This window comes from Carcharhinus amblyrhynchos, chromosome 24, assembly GCF_965287045.1.
Source record: "Carcharhinus amblyrhynchos chromosome 24, sCarAmb.v2.hapA, whole genome shotgun sequence".
NCBI lineage: Eukaryota > Metazoa > Chordata > Chondrichthyes > Carcharhiniformes > Carcharhinidae > Carcharhinus > Carcharhinus amblyrhynchos.
The window spans coordinates 22,919,194-22,937,032 of NC_137347.1; the positions used below are offsets into that span (position 1 = coordinate 22,919,194).

Sequence of the window (17,839 nt, forward strand, 5' to 3'; positions counted from 1 at the left end):
GGCGATGGGAAACAGGGGATTGCAGAGCTCCTACAGAATTAAACAGCAAGTCCTCATTATCAGTTCCCACCCAACATCCCTTTCTCGCCCAGTAGCCAGCCCAATTAATAGGCAAACCAACGACGTGGCTTGGAGTTGGGGTGGGCTGGGGAGAACTACAACCAGAGATATTCAGCAGTAATGTGACAAGAAGGGGGAGAGGCAGCGGTGGAGTTGGGGGGAAGTCAATATTATGACTTCAGTGAGACGCCCAAGGTTGGCCTCTTGGAGTATCAGCTTCTTGATTGGGCAGGCAATTATGACCTCAGTCAGGGAGCTCATACTCCAAGAGGCCAACCGTATGGGTCTCATTGAACTCATAATATTGGCGTCCCCCCAACCTCCACACACACACACACACACACACACACACACACACACACACACACACACACACACACACACACACACACACACACACACGCGCACCCTTCACCTGTGTACGAGAGAGTCAGGTCCACTGGCATCCCTGATTCTCACTTTGTACCAGAAGCAGTCGAGGAGTGGTATTGAGTTTGTAAGGAAAGGGAATCCGATGAAGGAAGACCAGCCTCTGAGGAGTCATTTCAGTCAGTATTTACAGTTTTGGGGGAAGAACAGATATTGCAGCTGGTAGCAGGGAGGGAGTCAACAATTGGCAAAAGGAGAGAGACTATGACCTGCAGATAAGAGGTTGTAGGCTTCTTTGAGCGACCCATTCCTGCTCCTCCTGGCTCACAAGAAGTGCTGGAAAAGGCAATTAGTTGGTGACTCCTGTTTTTTTTTCAATATTGGGCTTTCTGACTCAATGCAAGCTGACTCAGTAATGAAATTGGGATCCAAGTTTAATCTCCTTTCCGTGTTGATATACTCAGGTGCCATGAAATCCATTGCCATAAAAACAATTTTGCTCATTTGATAGTTTAACCTCTCTGCCCTCCCTCCATCCACCCCCCCTCCGCCCGCTACAGCCACTGCGACCCTCTGCCATTTGTCTTTGGGGTGGGTTAGCTTTGATAATGTCATTTCTTAGCTCTTGATTTCTTCTGCCCTGTTGGAGTGATTGAAGACTGTAAAGTTTGCAATAGCTGTGGTGGATGGGAATTTGGTCTCTGTTAAACCTGTTGCTCTGAGTGAGGATATCTGCAAAGCCTTTTTCTATCTGTATTCATTATCAACCTGCAAAGAAATATGCTCTTAATCTCCCGTCTCATCCTTTTCATTTAACAGCCATCATCAGCAAGAGGATTTCACGGCCAGACCACAAGGGAAATGATATTACATATTTCAAGCCAATATCAGATCTAATTTCTCCTCCAGTTCTATTCACCCCAGAAGCCCACATTCTTTACTCACAACGGACTGGATTGGTGAGTAAATGCGCCGATGAGTGCATTAATACTGTAGAAAGATCGTTACTATTTATTTTACAAGTCTCCAGTTGAGATTTTTATTTCCTTTCTTATTCTTACCCGAGTTGAATCTCATGGGCAAACAGCAAGTCCACCTCAATTACCTATTCTTCATGCCTGAACTGAAATATTCAGCACCGCAGTGGGGCTGGGGGGGAGCGCGGCACAGTGGTTAGCACTGCTGCCTCACAGCACCAGCAGACCTGGGTTCGATTCCCAGCTTGGGTCACTGTCTGTGCAGAGTCTGCACGTTCTCCCTGTGGGTTTCCTCCAGATGCTTCAGTTTCCTCCCATAGTCTGAAAGACGTGATGTTTAGATGCATTGACCGAAAAAGGGTGGCGGCTAGGGGAATTTCACTGTAACTTCAATGCAATGTTAATGTCAGCCTACATGTTACTAATAAAGAAACTTTACTTTTAACATGGAAGGCAGCATAACAGGCCTGATTTTACCATCACGTTGCGCCCGTTTTCGGACACAAAAACTTGGTAAAGTTGGGCATGAGGCAAGTAACGCGATCCACGCCTGCCTCCGTGCCCATTCCCCTTTTACCAATTGCCGAAAATGGCCGCTGTCTGGACCACGCCCGAAACGAGCGCAACGTCAATTTAAGTGCATTTGCATGCATTTAAATTGACTTAATGGGCTGGATGCCCAAACTTACCCGCACTTTCCCCCTTTATCACCGCGTTCACCGTCCAGATTTGGTGTGAAACAGACATGGTCCACAAAGATCCAATTCGGGCGCTCCAGGCTGTGAGGAGGTGAGTTCAGAGCTGCCGGCAGCTCTCTGATTCAGATTGGTGGTGGTGAGGGGGAGGGAGGAGGGTCAGATGGCTCTCAGGTGGGGGAGGCAGGGGGCGTGGGGGAGGCAGGTCAGATCACTCTTTCATCTGGGGGAGGGAGGGAGTGGATCAGATCGCTCTCTGGTAGGGGGAGAGAAGCGAGTCAGATGGTTCTGTAGTGGCAGGAGGTGTGGTGGGGGGGGGGGGTCTGCTGCCATTTTGTGTGTGATTGGTGGGGGGGGGAGGGGGAATCCGCTGCCAATCTGCATGCGATTGATGGGGGGGGAGAGGAGCAGGGCGGTGCAATCGGTCTGGGTAGTTGGGGGGATAAGGGGAACAGTTATGTTGTAGGTGTGGGGCAATATCTGGGGGGGGCCGGTGGGGAGGCATTATCAGACCCAGGAGCAATGTGGCAGGGGAGCATTTTTCTATTTTGTTTCACTGGGCATGCACAACTGAAGGCTCCAATTAGAGCAGCAGTATTTCGATTAGCATTAAGCCCTGCCCACAGGCTTCTGCAGGCAGAGTGCATATAGGGGCACCTGAGAATGGGTCTAAAAGTCAGATCTGAAACACTCCCAATTTCAGCACTCAGAATCAAAGTGGTAAAACAGGGCCCAGCCTGTTGTCGCTGTTGACTTTCCAAAGGGGTACATTGCATTATTTCCTAGCCTGAAGATGAGAATACTTCCTTGACTCCAGAGGCCAACTTTCATGCCTTTACTATTGACTCAATAGAGATTAGGCAGTGCAACGTGAACCTGGGAATCAAGCTGACTTCCTTGGTCCATAAACTGGATGTAATCCTATGTGATGAATGGACCATTTGAGCCACATCTTGTTTTCAAGTTAGTTTTTGCACTGTGGTTGGAGACTGAGCATACATATATATATATGTTACCATCCAGCTCCTAATGGAGTAGATGAAGGCCAGGATTTTCCAGCCCTTGTTGTAGTGGGACCCGCTGTAGGACAGCAAGCAGTGGCTCAACCAAATGTACATTGATGTTCGGTGGGACTAGATGATCTTGGCGTTGGTCAGGCTGGAAAATACTGCCTGAGGCCTTTTCCTCTAATGTTTGGAAGAGTGAGAGGCGATCAGATGAAACATATGAAACTCTTCAGCTATTTGCCAGGGTAGAAGCTAGGAAGATGTTTCCCTTCTAACTGATCAAAAGTCCAGAACCCAAGTTTAATGTTGGCCCTTTTGGACTGAGATCATAGAATCTCTATAGTGCACAAGGAGGCCGTTCAGCCCATTGAGTCTGCACCAACTCAGCATCTCACTCAGGTCCACTCCCCTGCCCTATCTTCGTAACCCCATGCATCTACCCTGTTAATATCCCTAACCTACATACCTTGGGACACTAAGGAGAAATTTAGCATGGCCAATCCTCCTAACCTGCACATCTTTGGAGGGTGGGAGGAAACTGGAGCACCCGGAGGAAACCCATGCAAATGAGGAGAAATATCTTTGCAAAGTTGCTTTCCAAAGTCCTCTTTTAACGTTAGTAGTAACTGCTATTATTTTTAAAGTACCCTGAATAATACTTGGAAAATTATATTAATTTACTTTATTTTTCAGGGGCATTCAATGAGTTGTGAAGTCACAAATCCTGAGAGGTAAGTTTTTGTTTACTCTGAAGTTGTGAAGTGCTTTGGGGATAGTTTTCCATGTTGATGGTGCTATGTGTATGTATGTGGTTGATAATGAGGTACCTCACTATAATTCAGAGGAACCTTGCGATACGCCTCCATTCAGCAATTCGATAATTAGAGAGCCTTTGACAGCGCCATAAAGGAAATTTCAAATTACTTTACGTACTGACACCATCTCCTACAGGGGACAGTGGAATTTAACGTTCTTACATTACACTTCAGAAGAACTTAATTGGTTGTAAAACGCTTTGGGACATCATTAGCTTTTGAAGGGCACTCGATAAATTCAAAGTCCTTTTTAACTGATGGGCAAACTTTTCATCTGACTCTGTGTGCATGTCAAAGCTTAACGTGCACAAAACGGCTTCAGAATAGAAACAGCGAAAAAGGTAATTACACTGAAAAATATGTCAGTGTAAATGATGGAACATTCATCTTTTAGTATTAATCGCTGGATATGTTTTATGAAGTCAGGTGAATGAGCCGAATGTCAGTCCAAAAGAGTAACTAATCCTCCAAATCTTACCGCAAGCTTTCAATTAACTCTGGAACTTAAAACCGCCGTCATCACAGATTAATTCGCAGCTACAAATTGTTATTTTGTTCTTCTATGAATAACTGTGCCATCGTTGAACTGCACAGTTAAGATAATGGCCACTGAAGATAAACAGTGGAGCAACTGTGTAAGGCTGTCCACATTTGGGAATTATTTTTAAGATAAATTTCAGAACAAGTCACAGTTGTGAGTTATGAGAGTGAAACAGAAAGGGCAGCCAGACCTGTTATAAACACCTCCAGCTGAAACCTGAGGTTGAAATATTTTTGACCCGTGTTTCGGGTGAGAGTTATTATATATCACGCTGCTTTGATTTTATTTTTAATTTTAAGCACAGTTTCAGTTTCAGCCACACAACTCATGCTGAAAGTGTTCGACAGTTCTGTTAGGCCACAGGCAAGACTGTAGATTAAACAGTTTACGAAAATGTATTATAGTTTTTTTGTGGTTTAATTAAAAGATTAAAGCAGCTCTGGATGGAGACAAAGGGCCCATTTACACTGTCAGTTTGCTATGAAGTAACTTCAGCTCTGCACGGATGTGAAAGGAACAGTGCAAATGTGAGCTCAGAGCCTGAGCTGATGCCAGAGCAGAGCAAAGTGAGACTGGAAGGGATAGGGTCATATCACTTCCGCTGGCTGAAGGGAGATTTATTTTTGCAATGCAGGCATCACTGACAATGCCAGCATTCATAAAATCATAAGATGTAAGGGCAGAAGTAAGCCATTTGGCCCATCCGGTCTGCTGTGCCATTCAACGAGAATTGAATTCTTCTCATTGAAAGAGATCATGACTTTTTTATTCATTTGTGGGATGTGGGCATCGCTGGCCAGGACAGCATTTGTTGTCCATCTCTAATTGCCTTAGAGGGGGTAGTTAAGAGTGAACCACATTGCTGTGCATCTCGCCACACCAGATAAGGGTATTTTCGACAAGGACTTTAGTTAACCAGGTAGGCTTTTACAACAATCGACAATGGTTTCATGGTCTTTATTAGATTTTTAATTCCAGATTTTTATTGGATTCAAATTTCACCTTCAGCAGTAGTAGGATTTGAACCTGGGACGCTGGAGCGTTACCCTGGGTCTCTGGATTACTAGTCCTCCTCATTGTTGGACCAATATATTGTAATCCTCAACTCCACTTTCCCACTTATCCCCTTAACTCTTGGTTCCTTTACTGAATCATAGGTTCATTACAGCACAGAAAACAATCATTCAATCCATGTGTTCATGCTGCCTTTCTTAAGGAACAATTCACATTCTGCCACTCCCTCAATCTCATCCATATCCTGGCATGTTCCTCCTTTTTAAGAAATTTAGAAAATTAGAAAAGGTGGAAAAATTTACTGCCCGTCCCAGGTTACCCCAAGAATACGTTGATCAGAGAAGCATAGAATCACAGAATCTCTACGGTGCAGAAGGAGGCCATTCGGCCCATTGAATCTGCACAGACTCTTTGACAGAGCATCTTATCCAGGCCCACCCCCTGCCTATCCCCATTACACCACACATTTACCCCACTAATCCGCTTAACCTACAAATTAAGAGACAATTTAGCATGGCAAATCCAGTTAACCTGCACACCCTTGGACTGTGGGAGGAAACCGGAGCATCCGGAGTAAACCCATTCAGACACAGGGAGAATGTGCAAACTCCACACAGGCGGTCATCCAAGGCCAGAATTGAACCTGTGTCCCTGGAGCTAGGAACCAGTAGTTTTAAACATTTTGCCATCTTTGATCAGAGAAGCCCACTTGAACTGCTGCTGCTGTTGCATTGAAGGTATTTTCAGAGTGCTGTTAGGCAGAGTTCCAGCATTTAAACCCAGCACTAATGAAGGAACAGTGATATATGTCCAATCAAGGTGCTGTGTGATTTGAAGGCAAATTTGCAGGTGATGGTGATCCCCTGCATCTACGAGCCTTATTCTTCTGATGGAGGCTGTGGCTTGTTACTGAAGAAGCCTTGGCAACCTGCATCCTACACACTGCAACCACGGTGAATCAGTGCTGGAGGGAGCAACTGTTGTGACTATTTGCAATAACCTCAATCTAAACGCATCAAGGATTTCTCTCCCACCTGTTCCGCAAACATTTACATTTCTAATGTTAAGAGACAATCATGCATCCAGGTGTTTACAGAGCCTTCTCGTAAACAGGATCCAACCAGGCAGAAATCAATCAATGGAAACAGGATTCAGCCTGACTGAACCTGAATACTAGTTACCAGTCTCTGCTGGGTAGTTACAGTGTAAATACACTGAAGGCTCGTATTATATCATTGCACATGTACTCTCCATACAAAATTAAAAGGATACACCTTGCAACAGGCACCATTAAGAATAATTCACCTAGATTATATAAAATCCTCCTGTAGACTCAGTTAAGGACAATACTTAGTGTACTCCCATTCTACACTGATGCAGCAAAGGATGCCACTCAGGACAGGCATTTCTGTTTCAATCTGATGAGAAGGTCTGGGGTACATTTCACTGGTGACCAACATACTGAACCAAGAATTGCAGTGAGATGAAGCCCTTTTTAAAAAAAAATCAGATTTACTCTAAATATCTAAAATCACATCAGGTGCTTGAAATCTCAACTTGCATTGCGCACATGCCTAGAATATATTTGGATAATAAAATTTTGAATTGACAACAATGTGCCCATAATTGCATTCTGATGTGACATTTGACAGTATTGTTTATCACTCCTAATCGCGTGCTTTTACCATGCAGGTTTCCAATGAAAAGGGAAAACAAGATTCTCTACAAAGATGAATTGAACCCACCAGCCAAACAAGCCAGGCTTTGTGAACCAGAAAGAGGTACAACCAAAATTGTCTTTAACACCGAGTGCTCAGAGTGGCAGAGTACAGAGTGGGAGGGACGTTCTGGCAAAGATTTGCTTTGCCTTGGCCATTTTACTCCTGGGCCTCACTTGAATTAATTCAGTATTACCCCTACTTCCTGTCCCCAAGTTGGCAGGAGTTGCTTCAGGGTCAGTAAGCAGGGCCGGAAATCTGTGTGAGAGAGCCATTAGAAAGCCATGGAAGGAATGTGTACTTAAAGTTGGGATTTGAGAGGAGATGCCATCGCTGGGAAAGACGAGAGCTAGGAAGGCCAAAGGATGTGTGAAGCTCTCCTACTTCTCCTGACCCACCACGAATCCACAGAAAGGAATGCTCAGTGAAAATATTTACCTTGATCTTTAGTGCCTACATACTGAGTCTCGTCAATTCTAGCTGTCAGTTTGGCCTTCGTCAGCGGATATTCACTTTTGAATGTAAATTAGGCCCCTGCCTGGCAGCCTAACTGTACCTATTTTCTGAAGACTGGTGTCAAACAGGAATGTATCACAGGCTCGCTCTGTTATTTAAAAGACCTGCTAGAGATAGACTGGGTTAAGGTACAGATTTGCGCCCTTGTTCAGTTTAAAACAATGGCATCTAGAGCAGTTGCTTGGATTGAACCACCATTAATTTTAAAGTCCGATAACATGTATAAAATGTTACCATGCATGGTAGCCCAAGTTTCAGGGGTAGCATGGCAGAGGCAACAATGGGATACTGTCGCTTTTATAGATCTAATGGATCACTAAAAGAGACAGTTTTCATTTGTTTCCCTGCAAGCAGCTCCAAACTAAACAGTAATGTAATCAGAAACCGTGATACCTGTCAGAGGCAGATTAGGCCAAGTATTCAATAGCTTTCTTGCTAAACAATCCAACTGAGTTTTATACTCACTAATTTACAGACCTTCCCCAGTTACCAGGTAAAGTAGAATTAGTGTTTTTGTCTACGCTTCGTTATTAAATAACTATCTGATAATGCAAATTACTGTTTAAAGTAAAGATTGGGAAATACGTCTGGATTTGATTTGTGACTTTTAACAACAAACATAATAAAAATCAGAAGGAACCAAATAGACAGCTCGTTTTGATGAAGCCATAAGTTCAAAATCTGAAGGCTCGTAAATGTCTTAGAATTAACTCATAAATACTTTCTTAAACTGCTGGACATTTCAAACTCCTTGGGCGGGATTTTACGCTTTGCTTGTCCCAAGATCATAAAATCCCATCCTAAGTCAACAGAGCTTTCCATTGTCCGCCCCTTGCCTGCTCCGATTCCCATGACGGTGGGGCAGTAAAATTCCGGCCCGGATTTTTGAAGGCCCATAAATTGAAGCAAGAGCAAAACATCATGGAATTTTACTGACAGTAACAATAGTGGTTGCAGAGATACATTCATTAGGCGAAAGTCTATTGAGGCCACAAGAAAAGCAAAGTTCAACAGAACTAAATCCAATATCATATTGGGCTGAATTTTCCCAGCCCCCAGGGTTGGAGATGACTGGGGCAGCGTAGAAATTTGGAACAATACATGTTGGCTAGTTTCCCAATGTTCCCCCACCTTTCTGCACTTCCCTGGAGACTGCTATCGATAGCTGTGGCTATCCACATGGCAGCATCAGGGAGTCAATTAAGGCACTTAAAAGGGCAATTAGCTCCTTTTCTTTTAATTCATTCATGGAATGTGGGCAATACTGGCTGGGCCAGCATTTATTGCCCATTCCTGAGGATATTTAAGAGTCAACCATAATGCTGTGGGTCTGGAATCACCCACAGCACAGTGGATTTCCTTTCCTAAAAGACATTAGTAAGCCAGATGGGCTTTTACAACAAGTGACAGTCTTTTCATGGTCATCATTAGACTTTTAATTCCAAATTTTTTTTTAATTGAATTCAAATTTCACCATCTGCCAAGGTGGGGTTCAAACCCGGGTCCCCAGAGAATCGCCTTGGGTCTCTGGATTACTAGTCCAGTGACAAGACTACTACACAATGCTATGGTGTTGCATTTTAGTACCTGTTGCTGGGATTTCATTTCATCATCTTGAGCTCTGTTACCATTCCGAGGCCTGGATTTCCGCTCTTGGATTGGGAACACATAGCTGAGATGTTGCCCAGCTCTGGAAATCCGATCCTGGAGAAAGTATGCTGGAAATTGGAATATTCCTTCTGGGGTGAACCCCAGGATGAATGCAGAGGCGGGTTAGGTGGAATGCCTGCCTCTGTGGTCTGGCACTGTTGTTAAGTTTTTAAAAAAGGACAGTAAAGCATAAAACAACTTCATGCCCTTCATCCCCCCTCTCCTTGGTCCCTTGTATCCTTTATGCCAACCTATGCCACTCCTGCCAACCCCTTGGCCCTTTATCTTTTCCAACTTAAGACTAACTCATACCAATCCATGCCTCCCACTCACCATACTTTGCTGTTATACCAACAATGACAACTTACCCAGTGTCTACCGTGGGCGGATCTCAGGAGCCATGCTGAAATGAAACAAAATGAAATTCTAAGTCTCTAATGCAGATTTTTAAAAAACTCATTCATAAAAACCAATTCATGGCATTTTCATCCTTCAACTGCAAAATCCCTTATCAGAATAAATATTTAATTCAAGTGCATAATCCCTTATAACATTTAGTATCAGAATTCATAATCCCACTTCAAAGAGTTTTCAACCACTTAGAATTGTTAGTAAAACTGTGAAATGTCAAAGCACCCTGCTTTAATGATAGAAGGTATATGAAATCAGTCATGCTGCACTGATCCAGGAATGGAAATTCCTAGGGTTATATCAACACACAAGAGTTAAATAGCAAGCACTTTTTAAAAAAATACGCGACATTTTTTAATGTTTTAAAGGATGGGAATATTAAATATCTCGACAGGTATTTTTGACAGTTGCCTTTGACAGTTCATTTTGACAATTTTTGACAGGTCCAATGGGCATGACGGTAAATGGGTTCATGCACATTCATGCTAATATTTAACAAAACAAAGAGACATCTTACCTCACCCAAGAAGAACCTGACCTCGCCCAAAGCTGTCCCGGGACCATATCCAAAGGTACCCTACCTCTCCAATGGATTCCACAAATCTGCTCCATTCAATCTGATCTGCACATGTCATCTTTCACACAGCTGGACTGCCAGACTTAGACATGATAGGTGGCAGTTGTTGACTTATATGGGCTACAGTCTCTGTGAAATACATGTGCAAATTCTGACCTGGGCCCAATCTCTCCCCTTTAAAAATGGTAGGTGCTGTCTTGGGAGTCAGGATTTCTGAATTTTCTCTGTCATTGCAAAAACCCAGGCCTGGCTGTTGCTCTTGGGTGGTGTGTGAGGGTTAATGGGTTACATTACCTTCTGACATGGCTGTTTCATAACACTTATATTTTTGAGAGCTCATTATGATCAAAATTTAAAACTACTCAAAACTTCATGAATACTATCATAAAAATGAATGTGCCCACATGAAAACTGAACTGAATAGTTATCAAAATATTACTGAAAATAACCCATCCCTTGGTATCAATTAGTGCTATATCTTTCTAAAGTAGAAACGAATTACGCTGTTTATGCATTATAAAAAAAAGATCAAAATATTCAAATTCCTGTGTAGGATGAACTTCTCTCCAGATAATTTTATATTCATACCTCTAACTTGGGAATAAATATCCAGAGAGTATAATTCTTTTTTTAGTGTTTGAAGGTTGCAGAATATTAAGTAGTGTGCTTTGTTTGAAATCTCTGTTGGTTTTATATGATGAATAATAGATTCATATCATTTAATATAATCTCATATATGGGTCATAGGTCAAGAAGCAAACTCCCTCATGGTGTAATTAATTAAAAATAGAGACTGTCATCAAAACCCTTATTTATTAGGAATGAATGAATCCTATGCTTATGTATTTTAAATTAAAATGCTGCAGCATACAATGTAGATCCATTATTAAGTGTGTCAAACTTAATGCAACTAAGCACAGAATAAACATTGAGCCGTAATCATTTTTGTTGTAAAATATAGAAAATCACTTGATAAAGGTTATTGGAATATTGGGTAGTTCTGTGAGTTATTGCAATTCTCAAATTCTTCTGCATTTTTAAACTTTTAATGAACAATGATATGGAGCAATTCTATAATTATATATCATGTGTAAAGATAATATATTGATACTGACTCTTCGCTTTGCATGGTTTTCCTTGAAAAATGGGATAAGTAATGATCAAGTATAAATTTTAATATAATTGATATATTTTTAAATTCCTTTCTAGTGCTGTTATATGTACGAAGGGAGTCAGATGAAGTTTTCGATGCTCTGCTCTTGAAGACACCCAACCTTAATGGATTGAAGAATGCTGTTAGTATCAGGTTACCTACCTCTCTCTAGTGAATACCTTGCTTTAAAATGTAGTAAGGTTAGTGGGAAAAATGCAATGTGTGAGTCCCATTTCATGGTATTAAACCTATGATGGCATTTCCAACAAATTGAGGAATTTCGCATTGATCTGCACTTGACTCTGTATAGCAAAACTCGGTGGGGCAATCTGTTTCTCCTTTACCCCATTGAGTTTAAGAGAAATAATGTTCAGTGCATCCATGAGAAGACTGATTATGTAGATACTTGTGTAGTACCAACTGAATTCAACTAACGTTCATCCAGATAATAAAAATTAATTTAATGGGACCCTCCTATACTTAACTATACTTGTTCAATGAGTACTTAAGCCATAAAGACCAGAAGTGTAGTGTAATGGGTTATCAGAATGGATATGCTAATGATTGATGGATCAATGACATAAGCTGTTATGAGCTGGACTCGAGAGAAAGAGAAAGAGAGGAAGAAAATATGGAATACACTGAATTCAAGAGATTCTGCCGCAAATCTTTTTTGTATTGATTTGATTTAATATTTTCACATGTTTTGGGATACAATGAAAGGTATTGTTTCTTGGGCACTCTGCAGACAAAACATGCCATTCATGGAGTGTATAAGGGACAAGAAAAGGAGAGGTGCAGAATATAGTATTGCTGTCACTGATAGGGTGTAGAGAAAGATCAGCTTAATATATAATAGGTTCATTCAAAAGTCTGATGACAGCAAGGAAGAAGCTATTCTTGAGTCGGTTGGTATGTAATCTCAGACTTTTCTATCTTTTTCCTGTTGGAAGAAGGTGGAAGAGAGTATGACCGGGGTGTGTGGGGTCCTTGATTATGCTGGCTGCTTTTCTGAGGCTACGGGAAGTATAGACAGAATCAATGGATGGAAGGCTGGTTTGCATGAAGGACTGGGCTATGTTCACCAGCCTTTGTAGTTTTTTACGTTCTTGGTCAGACAGGAGCCTGACCAAGCTGTTTTACATCTGGAAAGGATGCCCTCAATGGTGCATCTGTAAAAATTGGTGAGAGTCATAACGGACATGCCAAATTTTCTTAGTCTCTTAAGAAAGTAAAGGCTTTGGCGGGCTTTCTTAACTATAGCATAAATGTGGAGGGAGCAGGATAGGTTGTTGGTGATCTGGACATCTCGACCATTTCCACTTCATCCCCATTAATGTAGACGGGGGTATGCCCTCCACTACACATCCTGAAGTCGATGACCATCTCTTTCATTTTGTTAACATTGAGAGATAGATTATTGCCATTGCACCAGTTCACCAGAATATGTATCTCTTTCTTTTACTGTGTCTCGTCATTGTTTGAGATCCAACATGACTATGATCTATTACTATATCACTGGGTGTATAGTTACTTATACATCATGTTAATAAACCAGTATAAAGCAAGTACCTGAGTAAGACCACAGTCTCTCTAGGTAAGGTAGGTCAAACATATCAGAAACCAGCAACCATGCCAATAATCTGTAAAGCATGAAGGTCCCTAAGTAATGCTGTATTAATTGATCTCAGTTTGCAAGATTTTATGAGAGGTACAAATGGCTCAAGAGTTCCTGAGTTAGGGAGGGGTAACTTGATCAGGATTCCAGCTCCTGATAGTTACCGAGTGATCTACCAGAAGTGTACCAGTAAGGGTGTCAGATGAGGACAAGATCAGGCTTAGTTACTTTGTTTGTGTCAGAGGGAGGAATCTTGTGCTCTCCCTCGTGGTGAGCGTGGAGGAGGGAAAGAGGTTTACTCTGGCAGTTTGGCGATGCAATCGAACCCCACCATCTTTCTGCCCCTGCCTGCATTAAGATCTGGGTGGGAAGGCCCATGGTCGACTATCCCAGCCTGCCGCCAATTGAGGCCTTTAAGAGGCCAATTAATGACCATGAGGGCATCATCCTTCCGATGCTGGTGTTAATGCAGCTACAGGTGGCCCGTCTTCATGTGGAAACCATGACAGGCAAACCATTACGGGCTGCTTGTTTGAGAGATTCAATACTGGGTAGGGGGGGAGGGGTGAGGGAACTGCTGAGAGCTGACCTCTGGCCTTGCTGCCCAGCCCCTACAGCAACCCCCCCCCCCTCCCCCCCCCCACCTCCCCCGCCCCCCCCCCCCCCCCTCCCCCCCCCCCCTCTCCCCCCCCCCCCCCCCCCCCCCACCACCACCACCACCACCTTCTGCAACATGTCATTTCCCATATTACCTACCCTGGGCCACTCCACGATCCTTGGACTCTGATGCCTGGCAGCAGTGGTACTGCTGAGGACTCTGGCCGGCAGCTCCAAGCTTCCCAATTGGGAAAACTTCCCATTGGCCTAGCCAATGATTGGCTTGTGGTTTGGTGGGCCTTCTGATAAAGAGGCAGCACAGATCTCTCACTGGCTGTTCAGCCAGCAGACAAGACCTCGAATGCCTCAAGAGTGTGTCTGGTAGCTGTGGAACTGTACCCAACGAGAACCAAGGAGAGGTGGAAGAAAACTGATGTAAAAAGTATGGTCCACTCTGCATATTTGCAAAATTCATCTGGAAAATCAATTGGAAATTAAGGCGTTATGGGATGAAAATGTGCAGTGCAATGCTGGCATGTCAACGTGATAACATTTTCCCCTGCCTGTCACTCTAACTGGGACATTATCTTTCAAAATACAAATCAAAATACCGTGGATGTTGGAAATCAAGTAAGATCAAAGGAAGTGCTGGGAAAGCTCAAACCATCAGGCAGCATCTATGGAGAACCTTTCCAAATAAGTGCAAACATCTTACTAGTGCAAACAATGGTTTGCCTTCTGAGATCCCATTGAATTAAGGTTGTGTTAGCTTTTCACAAACTGGAAAGACTCAAATATAATCAACTACCAGATCATCAAGGTTTTCTTCACCACTGGTGATAATGTGCTCAGCAGCAACAAATGCTAATGTTTTGGTTTCCTTCATTATTTTAGATTTTTTTCACTGATATTTGTGGGCAAATCCATCCATTGAACTTGTTAAGATTGGAATTGTTAAGACTGATACAGAAAATACTGCTGGAAGTTAAGGGTTATAGAGAAGCAAGTGTAAATCCTTTGATCCACAGCTTGAGGAGAATGTAGGTTGGAAGCGCTGGGGAATTTCCTATCATTCCATATTCTCCATCGTCACATATATTGATGACTGCTGATTAAGCAATGCCTCAATTTACCATCCTCCTCTTTGTTTAGCAATCCCTTTGTGGCTTTCCCTTGCTCATTTTCCTGAAATCTGTTCAAGCCTACGACTCTCTGAGATAGTTGTACTATTCTAACGATGCATTCTTGAGTATCCCCAGTTTTGATCCTTCCAACACTGGCGATTGTATCTTTAGCTGTCTGGGTCCTAAGCACTTTCTCCCTCTGCCTCTCTCCTTTGCTTTCCTCCTTTGAGATACTCCTTACAATTATTGTTCCAACTTGTGGTCATCTGCCCTAACATCCCTAATATGTGGCTCGGTGTCACTTGTTTTATAGTGCATTGAAGATGCCATGTAAATGCATGTTTTTGTCTTTGACTAGAATGCCTTATTTGGGAAAATGTATGGCGGGTGTGGGGTGGCAAGGTGACATAGTGGTTAGCACTGCTGCTCACAGCGCCAGGAATACGGGTTCAATTCCAGCCTTGCATGTCTGTTTGTCTGGGGTTTGCACATTCTCCCCATGTCTGCATGGGTTTCCTCTGGGTGCTCCAGTTTCCTCCCACACTCCAAAAATGTGCAGATTAGGTGGATTAACCATGCTAAATTGCCCCTTAGTTTCAGGGAGATTAGCGGGGTCAATACATGGGGTTACATGAAAGGGCCTGGGTGGGATTGTTGTCAGTGCAGGCTTGATGGGCTGAATGGCCTCTTTCTGCACTGTAGGAATGCTGTAATTAAGCACTCTCAATGGACAGTAGAAACTTTGAGTAAATATGTTATCATTCTTTTGCATGTTTTCAACACTTATTAGGCACAGATTACCTCAGATATTTGAAGTGATTTTGCATGACCCTTTGATCAATTGTATTTTGATGTTTTTGACCTAGATTTCAGAAAAGTATGGACTGCTTGAGGAGAGAATTTGCAAAGTTTACAAGAACTGTATGAAAGGGTGAGTAATTGAATGGATTTTACCTCTTGTTTTGTATGTATCTCATTTATACTGCCAGATTAGTAGCAACTGCCAATGGGCTGTTAAGCACACAGATTGAAGTAATGACTAGTACAGGGAATCTTTTCTTCAGCTGTAGATTTTTATATCAGACACAACTCTGAAGTTAGGATAATTGTAGTCATTACTTGCATCTGTGGAGTGACTTTCTCTTTTAGACAATGGCCGAAATCTTTCGGCTATTCATGCCAGCGGGATTCTCTGATCCCGGCTGACAAATTCTTTGACCTCTTTGCAGTGGGAGCGTGGCGTGAACGGCCGGTGAGACCATGCCCTACGTTATAATGGTATTTTGGTAATAATGGTGTTTCACTCAAGCAACATGTTCACGGTCCAAGGACGGCTGGAATTTTCCAGCCCTTCATGTCAGCAGGGTTTTCCAGTCCCGCCAAAGTGAACCAGGATTTTAATGGTTCATCGACCGCACCACGGGTTCACATTAAAATGTTCCTATGCAGACTCAGTAATCAAATCAAATACATGGAACAATTATGTAGTAACAAAAATAGATAAATTTACTGGGTAATAGGGAAGCGGTGGATGGGGTAAGGGTAACACTGAATTTAAATCACAATGTAACTATGAGTAAGCTCCATGGTTTCGAAGTGATACAGCATCTGATGCTTTTCAAAGGGAGATTTTGAACTGAGAGTTGATATCATCTGAGGTAGCTCTGACATTATGAGTTATCAGCGGTTGGGGAATTTTAAGTAATGCCATTAAGAACATAAGAGCTAGGAGCAGAAGTAGACAATTTTGCCCCTTGTGCCTGCTCCGCCATTCAATAAGATCATGGTTAATCTCAGCTGGGCCTCAACTCTGCTTTCCTGCCCGTTCACCATTGCCCCCTTCAATCCTTACTAATTAAAAATCTGTCCACCTCTTCCTTAAATTTACTCAATGTCCCTGCCTCCATCACACTCCTGGGTAATGAATGCCAGACTCTGAGCCCTTTGAGAGAAATTGTTTTCCTCCTTTTGTTTTAAATCTGCCACCCCTTATCCTAAAACTATAACCTCCTGCTCCAGATTGCTCCACGAGAGGAAACATCCTCTCCACATCTACTTTGTCAATTTCCCTTATCATCTTGTACACCTCAATTAGATCTCCTCTCATTCCTCTTAGCTCTAGAGAATATTGGCCTAAACTGCCCAATCTCTCTTTGTAAAACAAACCCCCCATCTCTGGAATCAGTCCACTGAACCTCCTCTGAACTGCCTCCAATGCAACTACACCCCTGCTCAAGTAAAGGAACCAAAACTGTACACAAGTGCGGTCTCACTTGTACCAGAGCAGCAACACTTCACTACTTTTATATTCTATTGCTTTAGCAAACTTTTAACCAAGATTCCATTTGCCTTCCTTATTACCTGCTGTACTTGCATGTTAGTTTTCTGCAATTCATGCACAAGGACACCCAGACCCCTCTGCACTGAAGCACTCCGAAGTTTCCCTCCATTTAGATAATAACTTGCCGTTGTTTTTTTTTCCTACCAAAATGGATAATCTCACACGTTTCCATGTTAAGCTGCCAAATGCAGCCCTATTCACTTAACCTGTCCATATCCAATCATAACATTCTTATTTCATTATCGCAACTTACTATTAACGCTTAACAAAAAGGATCTTGGCAGAGCGGGTACCCCTGTGGCCTGGATTGTTTCTTGATTGGTGTGTTTATACATTTCTGGATACATGGATTTATATGGACTATTAAAGGCAAGAATAAAATGGACACTGATGGCGAACAACAGGGTGAATCTGCATCCCACTTTACTACTTCTGAATTTGTACCAGTTTGCCTAATCCATATAATGCAGAGAAATTTTATATTAATAAGAATGTCTACAATGTGATAACAATTTCTGAAAACATAATAAGTATGAAGGGACACATAGAAAAGTCTTGACTCCAGTGATTGAAGGACCTAATGAAGGGAAAAGAGATAAAGAACAGAGAGCACAGAATCTTTCTTAAACAGAAGCTGGCAAGTGTGCAATGTGCTG

General features: G+C 42.6%; 1 protein-coding gene across 2 annotated transcripts in view; it reads left to right on the forward strand.

Annotated features, from left to right (window-relative positions):
• Positions 1 to 17,839, forward strand: part of LOC145357838 (grainyhead-like protein 3 homolog) — a 98,170-nt gene that overhangs the window by 73,777 nt on the left and 6,554 nt on the right. For both annotated transcript variants that reach the window (XM_080211373.1, XM_080211374.1), the window contains exons 11-15: positions 1,249 to 1,388; positions 3,802 to 3,839; positions 7,171 to 7,259; positions 11,560 to 11,645; positions 15,709 to 15,773. In XM_080211373.1, the coding sequence (XP_080067499.1) occupies positions 1,249 to 1,388; positions 3,802 to 3,839; positions 7,171 to 7,259; positions 11,560 to 11,645; positions 15,709 to 15,773 (418 nt within the window). The remainder of the gene's footprint in view (positions 1 to 1,248; positions 1,389 to 3,801; positions 3,840 to 7,170; positions 7,260 to 11,559; positions 11,646 to 15,708; positions 15,774 to 17,839) is intronic.